This window comes from Limanda limanda, chromosome 14 (assembly GCF_963576545.1).
Source record: "Limanda limanda chromosome 14, fLimLim1.1, whole genome shotgun sequence".
NCBI lineage: Eukaryota > Metazoa > Chordata > Actinopteri > Pleuronectiformes > Pleuronectidae > Limanda > Limanda limanda.
The window spans coordinates 10,544,222-10,567,582 of NC_083649.1; the positions used below are offsets into that span (position 1 = coordinate 10,544,222).

The 23,361-nt window shown below is 41.8% G+C and overlaps 1 protein-coding gene across 2 annotated transcripts in view; it reads right to left on the reverse strand.

The window, feature by feature from the left end:
- Positions 1-23,361, reverse strand: part of LOC133019988 (glucocorticoid receptor) — a 62,326-nt gene that overhangs the window by 7,784 nt on the left and 31,181 nt on the right. For both annotated transcript variants that reach the window (XM_061086586.1, XM_061086587.1), the window contains exons 3-5: positions 9,912-10,081; positions 8,398-8,424; positions 3,244-3,360 (exon numbers count right to left, since the gene is read on the reverse strand). In XM_061086586.1, coding sequence (XP_060942569.1) covers positions 3,244-3,360; positions 8,398-8,424; positions 9,912-10,081 — 314 coding nt within the window. The remainder of the gene's footprint in view (positions 1-3,243; positions 3,361-8,397; positions 8,425-9,911; positions 10,082-23,361) is intronic.

Sequence of the window (23,361 nt, forward strand, 5' to 3'; positions counted from 1 at the left end):
GTGGAGCAGAGGAAATGAAAGGGAGGAAGGGGACAAGGGAAGCAGGGACAGTCGCTTTGTTGTGAATTTGTTTAGTTTTTGTACTTTTTAGGAAACAAACAACTCAGAAAGAGCTAAATGGATCTTCAACCTTAGTGACTGCCTGAAGGTAGTAAACTAAATTCAATAGGGTTTTGGCAAATTTATATTTAGTAATAAAACCTTGCTTTTCTTATTTCCCACAGCCCAAGGCAATGCCTCAGAATTAGAGCTCAATGGATTTATCGATAAAAAATCAGTTGATTTGAGGGTTTAACAACATCAAAACTATTATTTTACAGAATAAACAACACAGCAAAGATGTGCATCTACGTTTACATTTCATGTCTAAAAATGTTTTGTTTATTTTCTTAATATAAGTTCTTTATATTTAATATCAAGCTTCTACTTTATTCCTTCGTCATGAGGGTTTCATCTTAGGAATCGAATTATTACCAATTTTCTTTTAAAGAGGTTTATCAGCCGATGTATCCATATCTAGAATGTTTTGAATCGGCATCGCCCCCAAAAATCCATATCAGTCTCCTGCAGATGCTGACACCCCAATATGCTTTCAACCATATTATTCTCATGCCCATTTCCACTGAGACTTCACTAGAAGTAAATGTACCAGGTATGTATCGTATGATGCATCGAGAAATGAGTCACAGTATCTATGGGAGAAAAAAAAAAAATTCCCTCCCTAGTCTAAACACGACCACCAATCACATCAGGAAATATCCTCACCTGGTCTTAGTCCCCAGCTCTTTAAACACACTCTGCCCCTTTGGCCTGAGCCCACCTCATACTTTAACCCTGATGTAAAACTGAAACAAGTGCAGCAGTCATTGGAACTAATTGGCTGGATTGTTGGAGATCGACAAGAATAACAACAATAAAAGGAACCCGTGTTCTCTGAGGAGAAGGAAAGAAGAATTCAAGGAGGTGGTTGGTGTCCAGTAATTTACCTGCGAAGTCCTCAAAACCTTTTCCGTTTCTCAGAGGAGCCATTTCCCCCCCCCCACATGTACATGTAGTTTCTCTTGAGCGCAACAACAGCGGTGGCAAATAGCTGTGTTTTTCCTCACCATATGTAGATTATCTAAGAGTCATTTTGACATTTTCTCCCACTAAATGTGCAAAACATGTCAGGGGGTGAGAGGTTATCATGAAAGAGCGTGTTTTTCCTACGCTCTACCTTTTTTAATTTCCTCTCCTGGTGTTTCTATGGCAACTAAGAGCCTTTCCGGTGGGAGTTTGTCTGCTGAATCACCGACGTCCATCAAATCCCTCTCTCTGTCTTTCTCCCCCCGCCCCCCCCATGTGAAACTACCTTCACCTCCGCCTGACAAACAAACACAGCACGGCTTGAATGCAATCTCACTCAACACTAATTTGTACAAGCGATTGACAACAGTTTACTGGCCCGAGGGAGCTTCAGCTGGGAACAACAGGAGCACCAGGTTCCAGGCACTTGAGGCAGATGTGTTACCCGACCTGTTGCTTCCCGTGTTCCTCCACCTCAACCCCGATGGTCCCTCGTTGCTGGATTGTGTCCCTTAACATTCATCCTCTGAAGCAGCATCAGGTGAAAAGATCATCAGGTGATCCAAGGCCTGGACTTAACACTGGATGCATTATGCATTGATCATTCAGCCATTTACATAAGCAAGCGTGTGCAGAACCACTTCCATAGACCCTCGTGCAGACGATACTGAACGACCACAGTGCAGCCGTGAAACACTCGGGAGAACTTGCACATGAGGTTTCGACAATCGTCAGTCATTTCCACGGCACGATGAAAGAGATCGTTTATTTCAAAATTGTAGCTCTATTTTTGTGTAATAGAGATGTGTTCACATTCTACGCTTCCCTTCGACACACGTTTTCCAAAGAGCTGCGGCAGATTGCAGAGTCGTGACACTACTGTCGCCTGGAGGCCATTCATTCACATATCTCAAGGTCTGACTTTATCGCTCTTAAATCGGCCGACCTTGAAAGCATCGAAACCACTAATTAAAAACAGATCTTCAAGGCATGCAGGTAATCTGCTTTCCTTTCTGTCACTGTTTTTTTTTTTACTGTATTTCAACCGAAAGTTAAAATCCCAGATAATCATACGGGAGCGGAGACATTAGATCTGACGTAAGAGTCCGACCTGTGAGAGAGAGAATGTATTCAGTGATGTTTTTCTCATGGAATGGTGAAAGCAGAAGCTCTTTCAGTAAAAACGAGCAGCTCTGCTCATCACTGCCTTCCCCTGTCATTACCCAGGCTTTGATGCTGTAAAGAACATTCACAGTGATGTAACGGGTTAGGTTTAATGTTGGAATGCATGTTATTTTTCTCTCTCTTCCTTTCCTACCAACGTGTTTCCATTAAATCTCGCCGGTAAAACAATGAAATCAAAATAAAATCCTTATTTTACAATTTTAACCCACAAACGCTGGCGTTTTGGAAAAACAAACTTTTAGCAAAAACAAACAAACAGAGCATATGTTTGCTAAGATGTTGTCCTGGTTGACCCCTGGTTTAGGAATTCATTAAATTCTACAGTAAATTAAATATAGTTTTGTATAATTTTAAAATATGAAAAGGCTGTACAATATTGAATGTTTGTTTTGATTGAAGTTTTTTTTTGGATTTACTGTTGTAATTGAATCTTCCCAGATTCAATATTTTTTTAAATAAGTTAGTTAAAGTCTTATTTGAAAGCTGGTTAGCAAAGTTTGATTAAGTTCTTCTTCTTGGTCTTGACAAAAGACAATAAAAGAGTTAAATGTGATAAATAGTTATCCCTATCATAACTGTTCTGTAATATATATGCGCATATATGTATATGTATATTGTCGATCGTTTCGTAAAATTACTGTTTTCATAAACTACTTCTATTACTTCTGAGGAGTGTCTACACCCAAAGTAATTTGTGGTGACTGGCTAATCCAGCCCAACATGTATAACTGCAGGGTTTACATAGAATGTGGCTGCGCTGCACTTGATCCATTTTACCCTGTAGCTGATAAGCCATGCAAACCTTTTAAGTGTCCAATCAAATCCCCCCCTCATGTCAAATAAAACCCACTCACATGTTCCATTTCACCCAGAATTCACGTGATTTCACGCTAAAGTAGAAAAACTGAATCCACTTGAACTTCCATTTCTCTGGGACTCTAAAGCCGGTATGTGAGCGCTCGCTGCCTTTTGAATGCAGCCGGGCCTGTTTACCTTCCAAGTTCATTCCGGCTTGAAGACATTTCCTGAAGCGGCAGGCTGGACAGTTCTTCCTGCGGATCTTATCTATGATGCAGTCGTTCCTTCCTGCACAGAGGTAGTTGTGTTGGCCTGTGAAGGGGAGAGGAAGAGGAAGAGGAAGAAGGGAGACGTTAGCAGGCTAAGTGGGTTTAAGCGGGATTAGGCTGAGCAGTTTGTATTTTGACCACACTAACCACCTTTTGATTCTACAGTAAGTCTGAGAAACCTGTGGTGTCCCACTGGTGTTGGCAGCTTTACTTAAAACACACGGCACGATCTACAACTATGACTTCTTGTTGCCGAACAATCAGATATTGTTAACGTGGCCAACTTCCCCATTGTGGCACATGACCTAGAATCTAAAATGTTCCACAATGCTTTCTTTTCTCATAATAATTATTTTACCAACTGAGAATCACTACCCTATGGAATCAGGATGCGGGCAAATAAACCCGGGACAAAAATGTGATTAAATTAAGTGAATTCTAATAAGAGACAGCAGGAGATATTTGACCAGAGGCGAGAATTTACTGTGCGTTTGTTAACGTCATGAAACGTTTTGTATGTCAATGATGCACAAGCGCCACTATTCACAGAAACTAATTTAATGAAATCTGATAAAAAAGATCAACCCCAACAGTGAATTAGTCCCCCCACTCAATAGTCTCTCTCTCCCCCCCGAGCTCATTATTTCCTGCTCCATCCAACTATCCATCTTCTTCACTCACATGGTGTCAGGTCATGGAGGCAGCAGGTAAACAAAGGCCGTCTTCTCCCTAACCACCGTTTGCAGCTCCTCCAGGCTCGAGTCCGAGGCCCCTGCTGATCTGGGACTTACCTACCCTCATCCTTTCTCTAAGGCTGAGCTCAGCCACCCTGTGGAGTTAATCAATTCCATCCACTCGTATCTACTATTTCATTCTTCCAGTCAATACTCAACGCTCATCACCATGAGGCGATGGTTTAATCATGGACTGACTTGAAAATCGAAAGTCGATGCCTTCGAACTCAGCTCTGTCATGTGACAACTCATCAATCCCTCTGTCAATCTACGGCTACTTCCTACCCTCACTCCTGAGCAAGACCCCTAAACCCTTCACTTGGGGCAGAATATCAATCTCCACTAGAAGGGAAAGGAATCTCTCATTTTACAGCAGAGAACAATGACCTAAGACTTAGAGGTGGACACTCCACACTTGGCTGCAAACCAATCCAGAACATGCTGAAGGTCACGGCCACAAAACAACATCATCTGCAAATAGCAGAGCCACTCTCCTCCCTCCCAGCCGCAGCATTAGATTTCGTCCATGAAGATCAGAAATAGGATTAGGGACAAGGGGACAGCCTGACAGAGGTCAATACCCACGAATACATGTGTGAGATCCAAGAACACAATATCACTCAGGTTATAGGGGCTGAATGACTCATATCATGGCCCCAGGAGGACCTCTGTATTCACGCAGTACCAGTCTGAATCCCCTTAAGAATGTCATGGAAAATCCCACGCATTCTTCATTAACTTGATATGATCTATTTCTATTTACTAGTACTTTTCTGTTCTTAAGCATGTCATTGTTGGACATTTGTTACCCGTGCTGTCTCCTGAGCCTTTCAAATGTCAAAAGCTCCCGGAACAATAACACACATGTGATGATTCTAACGTGGCTTTAAGATATTTGTCCACCAACGTGGCACAAATATTGAAATACATTTTTATGGAAAAACCCTACGAGATCAAAGTGTGTTTTGCTAGGCCCTCCTAACTCACATTGCAGGATGATCTATTTTACATCATGTTACAATGTCAGTTTGGCAGAAGGAGCCTGGGCCTCATGCAGCAGGGTATTTGCTTCGAGTACATACAGTACTTGTCTGACGGAGCCCGAGGAGAGTCACATGAATCTTATTTTTCAAGCATCAACACATTCTCTTGAGTTCAGACTGAGACATAATCAATCTAATGGAGAAAATTAATGAAGGGACGTTGCATCACGAGAGCTATTTTCTAGGTTTCACAAAAAGACAGAAGTTGTTCTGAAATCAAACTGTCCTAATTAACTACGATCACAACTTAGTTGCCTCTTATGTCTGACCATCCTCCATATTTAGCTCTATACGGCTGCTGGGGTCTCTAGTTAAGTATCTTCAGCTACTTGATTCCTAAAAAAGATGGATAGAAATGAAAGTTGTGCATTGAAGCTGCTGTAGAATTTGGAAATTTAGAGAAAAAAACAACAAAACATTGGCAGTGTTTTTCCACACTTGGTTATCGAACTGAAAGGATCCACGCTGCATCTCACATCAGGTCTAATTACCTTGAACTGTTTCAGCTCAAGCTCTGCGGGAGAAACCCACGATCGTATCACAGCCTTCATCTGAGCAGCATTCTTGCTTTGAAAATAGTAAAGTAAAAAGACCATGTGCCCCTTCCGGTTGACTGCGTGACTAAACTACAAGATACTCCCCAATGACTGCAGCTATGGAGAGGTCAGGTAAAGCCCACGCATTAGTCACTTCTTTAATAATAGCAATACTTATTATAGAACAGATAAACACAGCGATTAGTCTGTGAGCTGTGGCAAAAGCAGAGGATATGTTAAATAAAAATAGCAGCATGGAAACCTTGTAATGTTCTCAAAACTTTGTGTGATATTCTCACATGATTCAGAGATCATCACACTGGACGATACAATAGAAACTTCACTTGTCATGCCTCTGTATGTGTCCACTTACCGTTCACACATACTGCTTTGACGAAAGCCTGGTATGTAATAAAAACAAAATGTATTTGTTGGCAGGATTAAGTAATAACCAGATAACTGATTTTCCTCAAAACTTTTCCGACGGATGCAGTTTGGGCCAAGAAAGAACACATGAACTTTTGAGCAGAATTGATTAAGGGTGCAGAACCAGGATCTGTTCCCCTTATTCAACATTGGGAGATGAGGGGACTTTTTGTGAGTCTATCCGGCACATCAATGACATGCTGTGGTAATAACTATGACCAGAAATTAAATGTGGTGAAGTTCTGGAGAACGATCGAGATTTTGTGGATACAAATATGTATTATAAGGGGGAAGATAGTATTCAGTTGCTTGAACTGTACAATTTAAAACCTGCAACAACTACCAATATGTGAGGTACAAGCTCTTTTGACAGATCTCTAATAGTAACACAGATATGTCAAGACTTTGACTTCAACATTTTGAACTGTGGCAAATCGAGTGGCAGAGGTGAGCTCTCCAAGTGCTCTTCTAGTTTGAGTCTGTCTTCATGTCTGAGCTGCGACAGGCAAACTTTGACAGGTTTATCTTTGACAGGCTGTCAGCGCATTTCAAGGCTTTCAGACCTCTGTCAAACCGCACTAACAGTTAGTCGCTTCAGGTACAACTTCCTTTACCATGCAGGCCTTTACATCACCCCCCCCTCTTCTACGCCCACAGTAAGTGACTATACTTAACATACTATAGCCGCTGACATACATGTACATGAGTACCTGCAAACAATGAATGTGGGACATCAAGCAAATGATTAGCTGAGCTTAATGATACTTCAGAGAAGCAGGGTCCTGTATTTATTGTAGTCACATTCCCATTATATTTAAATCTCAAATACTTCTTCTGCACACGTTCACAGTATTACACTTACACGTCAGTGTTTGAGTTGATTTTTGCAAAATTCTATAAACTTATAATAATTAAGTTAATATTATAGTAGTGGCATTAAAATTATATTATATTATATTATTTATATTATATTATATTATAGAGACATTTGTCAAAATCACAGAGGGATCCAGCTTTGAAACTCAAGAATAATCATAGTCCACAGAGACTGGGAATTAATCTGCAGGACTGGTGGTGTGACAACAAGATAGCAGCCTCGGGGGTGCCAGTTGCAGCCATCACTGATATCACAGGAAGACATTGCAAACAACGGCGTAAACAGCCATCTGTGGTGTCAAAAGTGCCAGCTGATTCCCACTGATATCCTCTCTCCCTTATCCTGCCCTGATCTGCTAACAAGGACCTGGCAGCCCCCTCAGTGCGGGCTGGTCTCTGTAGCTCCCACTCATGGTGGGGGTCGAACAATGAGGGGTTTGCACTGTAAGAGTGAGGAGGTACCAAGTTTCTTACAGTTCAACTTTCACGAACAACGACTGGACAGATTACGATGAAACTTTAGGAAAGGATGCAGTATGAGTCAGGGAAGAACCTATTCAATTTTGGTCTGAATCTGGATTACGGGGCATGCCCAGGAATTTCTTTCCCTAAAGTTGCGAGATTTAAAAGCTTAAAATTTTCTCCAGAGAATAATTCCTGGATCTTGATGAAAACAAAATTTGGCGTATTAAGGGGACTGATTACTTTAAGTGTGTGCAATTCGTTGCAGCTTGAATGAATTAAAGGAGACTATAAGAACTTGGCAGAGGTATGCAGCTCCAACCGGGGCCGTTAATTAATCTGATAGGCTTCTAATTAAGAAGCAAGCTATGGCTTGTATATGTGAACTTGTAACAGGCAAGGACGGCAACATCTTTCTGCTACTGAAATACTGATACGAGTTGATTAATATGAAAATGATTGTTTTAACATGTCTGTCACTGCCTTGACAGGAACCAAGACACGGGCTCAATACAACGATCATCAGAAGCAGGGAAACACAGATAGTCAATGAAACACACAAACACAAAAAACTGAAGAAAAAAGAAAACAGGAGATTTCTGACATCAGAACTGAGGAGGTTAATGTGGGTCAAGTGCAAAGATATGGGGATAATTCGTAACAGGCTGTGATTGCAATTATTTGCTCGGCCACCTGCGAGGATGATGAGGTGGAGCGGTCCAAGCAGAAACTCGAGAGAAAAAAAGAAATAAAAATCCCTCACAGGCAATTTACTCGGATTTGAATTACCAAATCATTACATTTGCATGCATCAACAGAGAGTTGGCAGAGGAGACTGCCCATTATATGTGTCGAGACAGACTGGTCTTATTTAAGTGCTGAAGGAAGATACAGGGAAATTGGCAAATCAGAGGCCATAGTTTTATCAGCATTATCATCATTATTATCATCATCATCTTCACATTATTATTATTATTATTATTAATAAAAGTGCGTTATTTACCATCTGTGTTTTGTCGTGCTCTCCATCCTTCACCATAAAGACAAGGACCAGAGAATGGAGTGTTGTGGGGGGGGGAGAAAAACAAGAATATCATATATCAGTGCTTCTTTCGGCAGCTCTTTTCAAAATAAAAGTCACACTTCCAGTTGAGTGCCTGGAGAAACACTGCACAACAAAACAGCTGATTTACAGGATAATATTTAGCAATCATACAACTCTAAACATTCACTGTAGCGGCTCATTTCAAGTGCTTGCTTATATACTTGTACACGTTTCTACATATCTTCTGTAGCCTAAAATAATATTTCATTGCAGAGAGGAAACAAAAAAATGCAGACATTATTAACCACCGGTCACATTTGAGTCCAGAGCTGTTATATCCATGTTCACAACATCAACTTACATTCAGAGAACTGATTTCCCTGCAGCAAGTCTGGTCACTAATTCTATTATTCCACTAGGCAGATAGTGAGTGTGGCAAGAAAACAGGCTGTAGGTCTTCTAACTGTAGCAGAGCAGGGTCAATAAAATAAACAGAGTGGTTTGGTAACTGTTCCCCAGTGCATTGTTTATGAATGTGTATGCAATAATCCGTTTATGGAAGAGGAGCGGAGCTGGGGCGGTGGAATGCACGGCAGAAAGCATTTAGCACAAACGTAACCTGACACGTAAACGTCTTGCCTGAGACATGATCTGAGTCCTGTAGTTGAATGACTGTATTAAGATTAACATATAAAGATACGAGGCGAACCTGTGCTAATGGGAAATTGTTATGGTAGTTGTAATATTTCAAAATTAATAACTTTTTGCCTGTAATTTTGATCCTGGTTGTTTTCGGGACAAAGAGGAAATTATAAGAGAAGGTGAGGCGGTGACATGCGAGAACCAAGATTCAAACTTGCACAGCGACTACGTGATGTGTGTCCACAAAAGCACAACTACTCCACTCTGACATCGGACTGTGAGACGGGATTAGATTTGTATTCCTGCGTCAGAGAAGAGCCTCAAGAGATGACCTTGTGTAATTGAAATGAAAGAGTCTTTGGAACAAAGTGTAACTGATGTTAACTGCTAGTAGGGGCACATGTACAAGGTTGTGAATGTATAAATAAAGAATGTATGCAAATGTGATTAAACCTTGTGTTAATGTGGCCAGGAATACTTGGTACAAAATGAAAAAAAGAGACATTTCTGCCACGTGCTTCTTGAAGCCTCTGCACATTTATACACCGCCCATGCACGTGCTTTTTGATTAGACCTCTTCTAAAGACTGTGTGGGTGTGGACAAACTGGATTTGAGTTTTATGACATCATGAATTCCCCCCATATTTCCAATTATTTCAACCTGACCAGGTCCAGTCAGTCGGGGTAATTAAGGAGACGTCTGGTGGTTGTGTGCAGAGGCTTTGAAACACCGGTGTGAACCCTATCATTTGTCATCATGCCGGTTGTCAGGATGTGGTGAATGATGGAGTGATTGATTGAGGGAGTGGAAGCAGGAAAGTGGAACCAACCTTCGACGGCCCTCTTGAAGAACACCTTGCAGCTGCCGCAGGTCACGACACCGTAGTGGCATCCCGACGCCTCGTCCGAACACACCAAGCAGATCTTATGGGTCTGACCGCCGGGCTTGGACTGGCCTGCCGCTGCAGAGCTGCTGGTCTCTCCTGTTCTGGGAGATGAGCTGGAAAATGAGCAGAAGGAGAAAGAGAGAAATGTGAAGACGGGTGACTTACAGATGTTTGTGGCAAATTCAAGAAAGTGTGCATAGGCTTGGTTTGTGAGTATAGAAAGCCTCTATGGAATATTGTGAGGATGATAGGAGACATGACAGATGCAGTCTACTAAGGAAAACCTTAACTAACAAGTATCAGAAAACTGATAAACATGATAGTTCTGTTCCATCTTTTTTCCTGTATTTCACTTGTGATATTCATTGAGTTATAAATATAGAAAATAATACAAGAATATTTGCAGACTGAAGGAAGGATTTTGTATGAATTCCATGTAAGAAAAGTTTAATAAAGAAAACTGATAAACATTTCCATTGTGATGCTGCTTCTCTGAAAGACAGGTTTTCAATGTTACTGCTGATATAAAGTACAGAATTGAACAAAATGAAATGAACAATATTATATTTGACAACGTGCAGTCTGGATATAGAAATGATAGATTCCAAAAAATGGAAATTGTAAATATAATTAATTGATTATCGATGTTGGCAACAATTTTTTAAAATGAATGTTTTTGTGTCCTCAGAATAGAAGTTGTTATTTTTTCTCATAATGGATTTTTATAACATGAAACACGGAGAATCCAACTTTCATTTCTACAAATGACAATAAAGAAGCTGATTAAGTCACCATTGTAACCCATTAGCGTTTTACAGGGAGACTGGATCCTGGATATGTGCTGTTGTAAACCGCATGAAAAAAAACATTAAATATGAGAGATCATTGTTGAGTTTTTGTGCACAAAGTAAACTACAAAGTTATAAACTGTCAAAACTGTGAAAGGTCAAGTGTGACTCAGACTAAACTTTGACTGAGAATATGGGACACACTCATACCTTTTCACACCCATAAAATAAATTTAGATTGATACTGTGATGAGTTACTGAAGCTGAAGTAGCAGAGGCTCGTCCCTTCACGAATGCAGCTCAGTAGAAGTGAAACCCAGTGAATCACCACCGCTGGTGACGGATCCTCTGCAGTTCCAAACAAGGCTTCAGAGTGTGAACATTTCGGTCAATCATGTGACCAGAAATCTGTCAAGTGCGACTAAACATTTTCCCTGGTCACACCAGTGCACTTGACATTGAGCAGGTCTGTTTCTGCGTGTGTAAATGTTTATGAGTTATACCTTATTCCCACCCACATTCTGCAAAAACCCTACTCCTGCTCTGACCGGCTCTGACCAGCTCTGACCTGATGCTCCTCACCTCTGAATGCAGGTGGGGGGGGGGGGGGGGCATTGTGCAACTCTGCCCTGTATATCTCCTGGAGTGGTATCACAATCTTAAAACCATACCAGCAATTCAAAGTGACGATAACAACTGATTGTTTCAAGAATATTGCTGCAGTGCCTGGTATCACCTGTCCCCAGCCCTGATAGACACAGTCCCGTCCTCCCACCCCCCCGACAGCTGCCTCCCCTGCCGCCTCTCAACACACGCAACACTGACCCCACATCTTCGGCGGCGATGACCTCACTTGACTCAGAGCCAGAGGCAACAACATTAAAAAAAGATACATTCCTTCCTCGAAGAATGGGTTGTCTCATTTCCTGGGCTCCTCACACATCATAAAACTGCCAGCGATATGCATTACATGTGTCGCAGAGAGTGCTGCTAACGCTGGGGACGCTCGACTTCCCCAACTCAAAAACGTTAAAAAACGTACGTTGCCTCCCGGAATCACATCCTGAACCATGACAGGTGTTTCAACAGTGCAACCACAGCAGCAAACCTAGTCCTAATCTCACCCCCGAGCCTACACTTGTGTTGCAATGCAAATGAAAGCCTGGTTTAAATAACTTGTTTGAGAGATTAACATGCGCACACAAAGCCGTCATTATCCCCGGCCGTCTATAATTAGACTTAAAGCAACTGAGACACCTGAGCAGCAGCGTGAAGCTTAACCAGGCAACTGAGACCAATTTGTCAGAGGTATCGCAGGCAAATTGTCAGCATGTCAGATGAGAGTATGTGAGGTTATAGGGGCGCGTGGAGGCCAGACTCCAGACTAGTGTTAGACTGACACTGCTCCACGATCCACGCCAGGAATTTGACAGCATTAGAGGGTCTTAAATTTCCCTCTGTTTTCCCCCTTGATTGTTTTTACAGCGCCCTAGTCGGAATGTATATGGGAATTATGTAACAGAGCTGGCTGGCTAAGCTCGATAATGACTTGACATTCAGACCTATAGCTATTTCGATGTTGTAATCGACTAATGCTGCCAAGTGTTGTTTCTGCCTTTCTTTTTGCTGTGCCGGGCCTCAAAGCTACAGAACCCTGTAGTAGCGCGTGAAAGGAAATTTAGCGTCCAGACACGCAGACCAGGAGCAACCCCCCCCCCCCCCACTCGTAACCGCAAAACAAGCACGACCCAACTTCACCGTGGCTGGTGCCTCATGGTCATTGGAAAGACAACACTCGCTTGTGCAAACTGGACGGCGACCAAGGGGAGTAGAGGTGCTGTATGTTGGAAGGCGTCCAGCTATGTTTATATCACCCGGCTTCACAGTGAACGGGCCCAGATCATTCCAGACACATGAAGACAGGTTTGGCAGAGGTCTGGACAAAATATACAATCGCTCTGTTTTGAAGATGGCATAAACACAGTGGGAAAAGGGAGAGCAGGGAGCTCGTTCCCAGAGTCTGGAAGAGAGAGAAGCTAAATCCAGAAATACCATCCCCTGTATATTCAAAGAATCCATGCATTATTTTGGCTCTAAACAAAAGTACAGTATGGCACCGCAATGACAATTTAAAGAGGACTAGCTTTTGTGGTCCAAACTCCACCAGTGCACTAGGTTTCTTCAAACATCCAATATACACAAGTCAACCTCAGACCATGAAGGTTGCATGACTTGCACCTAAATGACTGTGTGCGCTTCATTCAGAAACTCTTCCAAGCCACAACCTCTGACTGTTTTTAACTCCCTTCCTCATTTTTAGACGAACACATTCATATAGGCGCCCGGATGGCCACATGTGAATTTGCTGTAACATAAGGCTCTATTCAGTGCAAAGCTATTTATAAGATTCAGAGAAATACTAACATGAATTCCCACAGTGATCACATTGCCTACCATGACCTGCACAGGCTGTGACGAGACTGTATGCCTAATATGTACCACACTTCACTCAGGATGGTCAGTCAGGTAATAATGGGGGTGTGTATGGAAGCTGTCCTCCGTTGAGTTAAGGACGAGGATTGCGGTGTCCGGTGATTTGCTCATCTCCCCGGCTCTCTCATTACTTGAAGCAGCTACGGTCGGACTGGATGCTGTGAACACTAATTACTGGGGCAGTGCTTGACCTGTGATGGCTCTATCAACAGACTCCCCAGACACTGAAGCCAGACACGGCCGCCAACCACCCAACTGCGGCAATTTCAGGCAATTACTGTACACTGCATTTGTTTCATCAGTCAGAGCTACACTTCAATACTTGAACTAACTTGTGTTTTCACCTGCCCGTTTGTTTGCGAGACAACGCAAAAACTACTGGACAGATTAACACACCACTTGGGGGAACGCTGCCATGTTGGCCCTATAAGAACCAATTACACTTTGGTGCAGATCCATGGTTTCATTTTCTTTAACATTGCGAAAAATGGGCATTCTCAAAAAATTTTATAGATTTGTCAGTGAACAATTTCAAGGATCTTGTTCTTGAAAAACATCAGGGATGTTGTGTGAATTCATATTCATGGTTGTGTCCATTATGGTGCAGCTCCAAATAAAGATTGTGATCTAAGGAATTTAAATGGGGTTTAGTGAGAGGACTGCTGGGCCTTGGCAGAAGTATGTTCTCTCATGAGTACCACTCTAATGTTTAATGTTTTCATTTTAATGACTATTTGGGTATTTTAATGTTCATTCCAGAGCTAAAAAAACCTGTCACATGATACATAATTCAATAAGCTTTTATTCTGGTAGTGTAAAATGACCACAGGGTGGAGTATGAATTGAAACAGCACCCACCCACTGACTCCTGCTCTAACTTCCACGCTCGTCCTTTCACTCAGTCAACAAGCATGGCTCTGAGCCACGCAGCACAGTTTCAGGCCTTATTAGTTTTGTCTTCATACTGGATGATTCACTGTAATAAATAACTGCACTTTTGTTTGGTCACACACACACACTCAGCAAAAGTAATTTGTGTGTGCTGATGGGCAAGAGCAAATCCGAAACTAACTCACACTGCAGACAGTGACAGACACACACACACAAACTCTAATCTAGCAAAGACGCCCACACACGCTATCACCAATTCTATCAGGGGAAACTTAAGCAACACACGTGAATACACAGGAAAAAGTAGGTTGCACTTTTTTGCTGCGCTATCTCTGCCCACATTTCCCCCAAACGTGTGTGAACACATTTTTTCAAAATGCAAATGAAAAGAAAGTCTGAGCAAGCGAGTCTGTGCTGAGGGTTTCGAGGCATGCTGCCAGTCACGTCTGCCTACAAACAGGATCCTCTGTGCGAACACATGAAAACAATATGCGTCAAAACCAAGAGGCTGTTCAGAAATATTGGAGGGCCTTGGCAGCGAGACTTAAAAATAAGACAATAAATCAAACGAAACCCTGCCGCTACAGACAGTGTGTGCCTGCAGGTCTTTGTTAAGAATGCACAAATATTTCTAGAGTGCGTAATACATAACTGAAAGTCAGAAATAAACTTCTCTCTCCAGTTCTATCCAAATGCTAATAAATATTCACAATAATGTACATGAAAAAAACAACTGCCAACATATTATGGTCACATTCAGGATCATATTTTTAATTTGGATTATTACTTCAAAAGGGTTCTTATGTGCCAATGTTCAGACATTTCGCATTTACTCATATTGTCCGAATGCTGCAGCTCCTCTTTTCAGCCTGGGTCTGAAACACTTGGTTGGAGCTCCTGTCTCTTTAAGCCCCCCCCCCCCACCCCCACCCCCTTTGCTCTGATTGGCCAGCTGGCTCACTCTGTTGGGATTGGTCAACCACTTCCAGTACAGGTAGGAAATGTTGGCCACTGCTATCAATTTACCTGGCTCTGTTACACTAACCGCTATTAACTGTGTTTATTATGCAAATGAAGAGGAAGTCAGTGTTTCCTATGGGGCGGAGGAGCTCCCTCTATCGCAGACTTTGGGTTTTTAAATGCACAAAACACAACAACACACTGACAAAGCAAATAGCTCTAGTTTAAATTTAACCAGATAATATAATTATATCTATAAATAAATAACTTTGATCGGCGCTAATGACACTCCACAACAAACGGTCTCCAAAGGACGACTCTGTGAACTGGGCTGACCTGCTGTGTCACTGGGGAACTGCAAACCAGAAAATACAGTGGGAACCAATTATGAGCTAAACTTTTCCATCAAGATCAAAGCTTGATGGGACTGGCGTGAGGGAGCAGGAGGTATGAGACGGAGAGTGGGAGAAAGAGCTGGAGAGAAACCGTCCCAGTGCTGAGGCTCGGCACAAATATAGAAACTGATCGACTGGGTCAAGCACATTATGGTAAACATCTGAGAGAACTGCAGGGAATGAAGGGAATAGATTTGTTTCGTCTTCAATTAAAGTCACGTGTCACTAAATGTCTTGTATCTGTACCCTTTGATAAAAAAAAATATTTTCTCTCATGGGAACTATGTCTGAGGCACTTAAATGATTTTCCTTCATTGGGGTTTGTGACACTGGATGTTACACACAGTCTATTGTTCGGTTTGTGGTTACCCTCAAAAAAAGACCACATGAATTTCACATGCTCGAACATGTTAAAATCACATGTGAAATGTGTGACACACATGTGCCTGTGCATGTGAGTTGAGATTAAGGGACGTCACATGTTGCTGTCATAAGTTTAACACAGGGACCTGTGTGGGTTTCAAACGAACACCACATCTCTCACGTGGGAGTTTCTTCTCTCATGTGAAATACATTTTGATTTGTTTTTCTCATTTCTTTTAATTCTGGAAAGCTCTGACAAAGCCTGAGAGGCAGAAATGTATATTTCATTGCATATTGAATGCGATATTTATGCACCTTAGCAAATAATGAACCATATGAATCCATATTGAATGCTCAGTCTCCTCCAATAGAGAGTGGGTTCTTAGAAAGGTTTTCCATTGGTTTACAAGGTTGGCTGTTGGCACTGATCTACCAATTTGATTTAATTTGATTTGTGATAACTCAGTTACATTAGATATGAATGCATCTTTACATCTCAGAATTTATCGTGGAAACTTGGATTTCTGATCACTCAACAAGTGAGCAACTATTGTTTCCTTGAAAAAAAAACTGTGTCAAGTGAAAACATCTTATGATGACTACCACAAGACACATTTGTATTTTTATTTTTGACCTGCATATCCAACACAGCCGAGCCACTAGGACACTTACAAAGGTGCCATCATTATTCATATTCAAAACGAATGAATGCGATCCATGCACTCGGACTGTCAGTAGCAGATGCTCCGACTATCACAGACGGAGCAGGAAAGTCTGCTCACTAATTCATCTGCACTGTTTGTGTTGGCAAGGCCTGCGCCTGATATCTGCACACAGCTGGTTAGCTAGCATCAGCTCCCAAGCAGGGACAGACTGAATAATAGTCCACTTGTCGAGCTTTACAAATCGAAGCCACAGATAATATGTCACGGACAAAAGAGACAAACCCTGAGCTCAGATCTCACCATCCTCTCTCTCAACCAACTTCCCTGAGTCACGACAACTTAAAGTTACTTTTTAACTTTAAGTAGCATTTCCCTGTTTGTTGTAAAAAGCACAGTTTGAGCAAAGTAGATGTTTTACAAAACGTGCAGTCTTAACTAAACTACTCACTAAATAACCACTGCCTACATTTCACACAGATCTTGGCTTTCTCCAATTAATTTGAACCAGCATGTTGTATCAGAGGAATCAATATTGTAGCATTCATAGTAAATTAATAAAAGTTGGAGAATTGGAAAAAACTTTTACAATAAAATGAACTTTTCTTCTAGTCTATCTGAAGGGCATCCCTCGATACACTGCAACTAAAATAATCAATATCACATATTTGAATAGAAGAAAAACAAAGTTAATGTAGAAGGCATCATGAACACTTGCACTGCAAATACACACAAGCCCACCACATAGACAAAGACTCTGTTGTAACTGTGGTTCAGCTGAAACACTGCTATTACACATGGGGTGACGTCGTGCATTGTCGAACTGCATTGTCGTTCTGTTGTGTTGTTTTCCTGCTGCGTGTGGCAGAACTTAGGCAGACTTCAACTTTTCATGATGCAACGGAGGCATCAGCCAATCAGATCGGGTTGAAACAAACTGTCAGTGCCGCCGCTAGCCAATCGAAAAAGAGAAGGCGGGAGACGGCTGGCTAACCTGGTGTGTGTGGATTTTTAACACACTTCTCTTCAGCAGTTTACTGATAGTGAGCACGGGGCATAAGCTTCGGTCCCAGCTACGTTGTGTGTCCCAAGCAGGACAATTTGTTGTTGTTATGACGATCACGTCGACAGCGAGCCATTGTTCAGCATTAACACACCGCATGTATGCAAGTCCATCATAACTGACAGATAAATGAAATGCTGTATCAGAAATAGTTGGTGACAGGTGGTAGGCGTGATGCAGATATGTTCAAATATGTTCATTATTCTTTGAGCACTTTCTTCACAAAAAACTCATTTGGTAATTCTGTGCAGCCCTGAATGCATCCACGGCCATTCCCCTATTTCTCTTTTTGCCTTTCTAAATCATCATTGTGCAATTTTAACTCCTCTAATGTAGGTTTTGTCTTCCTGCCTTTCCCTGCTCTCACTTCCTCTTTCCATCACATTTGTCTTTCTCTCATTGCTTATTCCCCCCCCCCTCCCCCTTCCCTCTGCCCTCCTCTTCCTCTTCCCCTCACCCCGCCTCATCTGCCTGTTATATAATATGTGTGTTGCCGCTGCTGCTCGGGCCGACTACACCCCCACTCACCACCAGGCCCCCCCCCCTCTCGCTCGACCTCTCAGCCAATCCGGTGTCACTACTGGCTGGGAGTATGGAGTAGGTCAGGCGAGTCATGGGATTATCCAACTCACCTACCCGGAGACAAGCGTACACAGCGTACAGTGTGTGTGTGTGTGTGTGTGAATGTGTGTGTGTGTGTGTGTATGTTGATTTGGTCTTTGAATTACTGAGCGGTGCCGTTGGTTGCTACAGAGGAGCACAGTTATAAAGCTGCCCTTGTTTCAGAAATCATCATGTGATTGTGTGATGGCTCCCTCTTTTCTTCTCTCTCTCTCTTTTTCTGTCTCTCCCTCTCTCACACATGATAAACTCCCACCCCTCCTCACATCTGAGTCTCTACATCTCCTACACACTGCTGTCACTTCAATCGTCATTTCACTGCATTAGCCTATTTTTAATCTCTTGTTTTGCCTTGATCTGGTTCAGTTGTTTAGTTTATTTTATTTGATGTAGATTCACTGTTAACAAGGCAACGCTGGCTTCATGTTTAAATCCCACGTTCACCTAAGTCATTGCGGCCACACGATTTATGACTGTTCCGTGTCAGAGGCGGAGCGAGTAATGTTACAGAGCTGAAAAACCTGTTGGTGCTGACGTTGGTTTTTATGGATGAGTCAACAACTTCTACGACCTGGGCGGTTCACATCCATTTCCTCCCAATGGTTTCTATTGAACTTGATCTTTGTCTAACCTGAAGTTGTTTTTTTTTAGGAAACATATTCAAAACCGAAACCATAGTAATAGTTAGCAGATCAGGAAGTAAAAGATAAATTGACAAAAGGAAGGCAGGAACAGGAACACTAGCTTCGAATATACTCATACCTGTCAAATTGCAAGCCGATGACAAACTACGCATTTTTTGCTGTAACATTCCGTTTATTGGCATCTTTCACGTCTTGTTTGATTGAGACTAGCTGGAGCCTCAGATGACCAATGGACGAAAATGTAATCCTAACAAAAGAGGTGGTTTCAGACTTCCAGAGCAATTGCAGGAAAGGGAGATAGCATTAGATGATAGAAGAAGAAGGATAGATGACTTTCCTGCGAGCCTACTTCTTGAAATCAAAGCTATTTGTACAAAAAGAGCAGGAGAACTGAAAGCTAATATTGGAGAAAAACAGGTTTATAATCCAACCAGGCTTTTTGACTTCCTCTCACACACAGAGTGACAGTTGTTTGTGCTATTTCTCCCACATGTTGCATTGTGTTACTTTCTCTCTCTCTGGTCTATGGACTCAGATGCTCATAAACAATCATAAGCAACGGAGCCAGGATGACGTCTCATTAACAGTTATTTCCACTGTGACTGGCAGTGGACCAGGGGACTTTTAATTCAGATACTGAAACAAATGACTGGTCTGCTCCGCCGCCTTCTTTTCACCTGATTGCATATTTTCTCTCTAACCTTAAGATGCATCGTGTTCCCACAGAGCTCGCTAACACTGCGCTATTAGAGACACAACACAATGCAAAACACTGCATTTAATTGACATCAGGAAAATGTGAAACATATAAAACACATTCAGAAGTGACGAGGGATCAAATTTGGGCTCCGGGCCGCAGCCATGAACAAGAAAGATTGGAGCTAGAGAGAGACCTTTCCTCTGGGCCACAAAATAATTCAATATCACTGTTTATATTCCTCTTACTGGAATCATGTTGTGATGATCTGCGGATGTCAAAGATATTGAGGATATTGTGTTGTCAAAAACGGATGATAACAAGTGGCTAAAAACTGATAAATCAAGGTTACTAAATAAGATTTAACAACATGATTAATGCTATCTCGTTAATAGGATGAACGTCGATGTGAATACTTAGCATAAGAGGGCAAATGAGAGCAGCCGACCGGGGGACAAAACGTCCACTGTGTCTTTCTGAGAAGGTTACGGTTTAGGCTAGATGAGGTCACATGTTAAATCTCTGGAGTGTAGCTATATCGTTGGAATGTGGAGCTTTACAGGAAATTGGGCCACATGGTGTCGACCACAGGGAATACAATGAAGGGCAATGACATAATCTTTCAACTTTATCCCTGTTAGACTCAATGTGAGTTATACAACAAGAGCATGTTTATTGTCCAGTTGAGCAAACTGTCAAAACTGATATTGCTGATAGGACTCAGTGCTTTTTGTGTTTATATGTGCGGGATATAATGATGTGCGCTATGTTTACATTTGACCTGATTCGACTGCATCATTCTTATCAGCAAAATACCACAAAATTGTGGTTATGAATATTAAAATACTTTTTTGTTGCTTATAAACCTAACCTACCTGAAGAATATTGCAATATGAAAATAATTGTTTTCATTAGTTAAATCATTACAAAATCAAATTTAAACAGTTAAACAATAAACTTTATCATAAATAGAGACAAATAAAAAGAAAAGACACTCAATACCCAATGTATAGAGCTTGAATTAAGTAAAACGGAAACATAAATTCACTTTTTTTTATGCATTTTTTACTCTGTGAAACCGTACTCTCACCTCACAATCTAACGTTTGATGAATTCTACTTGGCTGCTAGTGCTACAAACTAACTCCTGTAACGAATGCTTCAGTCCATGCAGCTCATCTTTGAACAATATTATATTAATGAGATGTGGAGAGTCTCTGGCTTGCAGAGTAAGGGGACCCTTGAGGAACCTGAAGGGGGGATTCTAACACTGCTGCGCTAAAGCCTGTAAGTGTGTGTTGTACAGCCTAACCTCAGCACAAGGAAGGTGGACGGTGTGTGTCTGTGTGCGTGTGTGTGTGTCTGTGTGTGTGTTGCAGGGAACCTTCAATTGCTCCCTGTAGATTCAATTTGCTGCTGACACATTGTGTGTCTTAAATCAGATAGATGGCCAGGGCCTGGGGTCACACAGCACCCATTTCCCCTGGTGCCCTCATGTAATTAGCTTTCATTTAGCACCTTAATGCCTCGCCTCCCCCACAACGTAGTCTGTCTTTCTCTCTCTCTCTCGCTCTCTCTCTCTCTCTTACAACAGCCAATTGACAGAGAAGCCCACTTTACTCTCTCACCACTCGAAAATAATATCATAATAATATGCAAGAGTGCAATTGTGCCAATGTAACTGTCGGATTGAATTGTCACTTTCCTTTTGCGCTGCTGTGTGAACAAGCAGCGTTAACTTGCAGAAATTGGTTACATAACAACAGGTTTAACCAGAGCGACGTAAATATTTGTCTGGACCATAAACATGTTGTATAATGACCTAAACATCCTACTGCTGCACAGAAGAGCTCTGACTCTCCAAAGTTAGTTGGATGAAGTTCAGATTCACTTTCTAAAAAGGACAAATTATAATTTTTGCAATGTGCCGCATTGTTTTGTGAGATTTCACATTACCTCACTTGGTTAAAAAAGACAAAGAAGTCACAAGATATTTTCAAATGCATTCGATCACGTGAAACGAGAGATTAAGTAGATAAGTAGATGCTGCGCTTCGGTGCCGTGAAAGGAATGACAAAGAAAATTTCACTCATTCATTCCAGTGAATTTACTGGACTTGAAACAAATAAAAAAGGCTTCTTCATACGATACAGTAGAGAAAGAGGGAGCCGGGGTTAGCCTCGCCATTCGAATGACAGCAAACTTCACACAAAATACAGTAGGCGCTGAAATTCGATACGTGCACCTCGAGGTCTGGCTTGACACAACTCATGAAAATAAGTCTTTGTGTCACATGAAGCGGAGGGAGAGATTACAACTCGCCAACATGACTGACTGCTACCACATGCCATTGATTCCTATCATTGAATTGGCATTATATTACTGCCCGCTAGCAACCAGTGCAGAGAATTGGCTCTGACCTCAACTAAAGTGGAGCAGTTTTGAATTGATTTCTCTTTTTTTTTTTCTTTCCCCTGCACTGTATCACTGATAAGATTATGTCCTCTCACATCCTGGGATTTCAGCCGGGGTCAGTGTGTGGGCAGGTCTACACCCCAAAGCCCTTTTGTTGAATAAATTCAATATCATCTTTTATTGCCGTCCTTTAAACACTGAGTGAGCAACTTCACATGCAGACCCAGAGGTTTGTGCTATTAAGGATGTTAGGTTGACCATGGGGGTCGGTGGGGGGGTCCCAGCTGCCAACAGGCTGCGTGATGTCGGAGAACAGGTGACTCGGAGACGTGAATGAGAGAACATGTTCCCGGCTGCCACTGCTGCTGCTGCTGCTGGTGGTGGAGGCTTAGGCTGACTAATGAAGGGTTAAATTTGCATACGCCCACCATCTCTGTCAGCAAAAAAAGATGAATGAAGTTGAAGATGCAAAATGAACGCTGCTTAGAGTGAGAAAGCCTTGAGAGTAGAGAGGCAGGCAGGTGCAGACATAACACAGACATTTATGGAAATTTGAAATATTCAGTTTAAAGCTAGACAGAGATTCAGGTAATTCACAGACATGCATCTACATAATCAAAAGAAATTTGTATATTTTCAAAGCTCAATCATTTTGTTTATGCAGCAGGAGGCCTTTGAATGCAGCTTTTCCCCAATCGAATGTTAACTAGAACTACAGCTTGCCTTATGTTGATATGTCCTGTGACCTGCCATCGAAAGTGCTGTTTGGATTTAAATGTAACCGCATTGGTGAGTCAATGGTGAGAAAGTATCACCTGTGATGAATGGCAGCACACTAGTCAACAGGCTTCAAGGTGGAAGTAGAATATGCACTATCACCATGATCAAGCGATGACAAAAATTGCACAACACATGGCACAGGGTTTTTTCCACTGGCAGTAGAGGATATGATTTGATTCGAGACAAAAACTCCGGTTGTTACTTTCAGTTTGTTTGATGGTTAGATGTGATTCCTCAGCCTACTGTGTAATCATCATGAAACCAACCTCAGTGGAACAGGTGCCAAATGTAAAAAATAAGCTTTTCAATTATGGTTATTCTACATTGCTGCATTACACAGGCATCACTGCACATATAATGTGGTCGACCCGTGTGTTTATGTGTGTGTGTTTCCTTTATACAATGTGTCTGTGAAATGTTATCACTTTGGCAAACTAGTTTCTTGCCACAGAGAGGCTTAAAATGACAAAGCACTTAACTGCAGCATGGGATATGAAGTGTCAGATGTGTCAACGCACTGTCATCCGAAGTCAAACATCCCAGAGGCAACTTCACATTGCAAGCTGAAGAAGCAGTTGTGCAGGAAATGAGAGACAATTTACATTTTGTGTGTTTTCTTCTA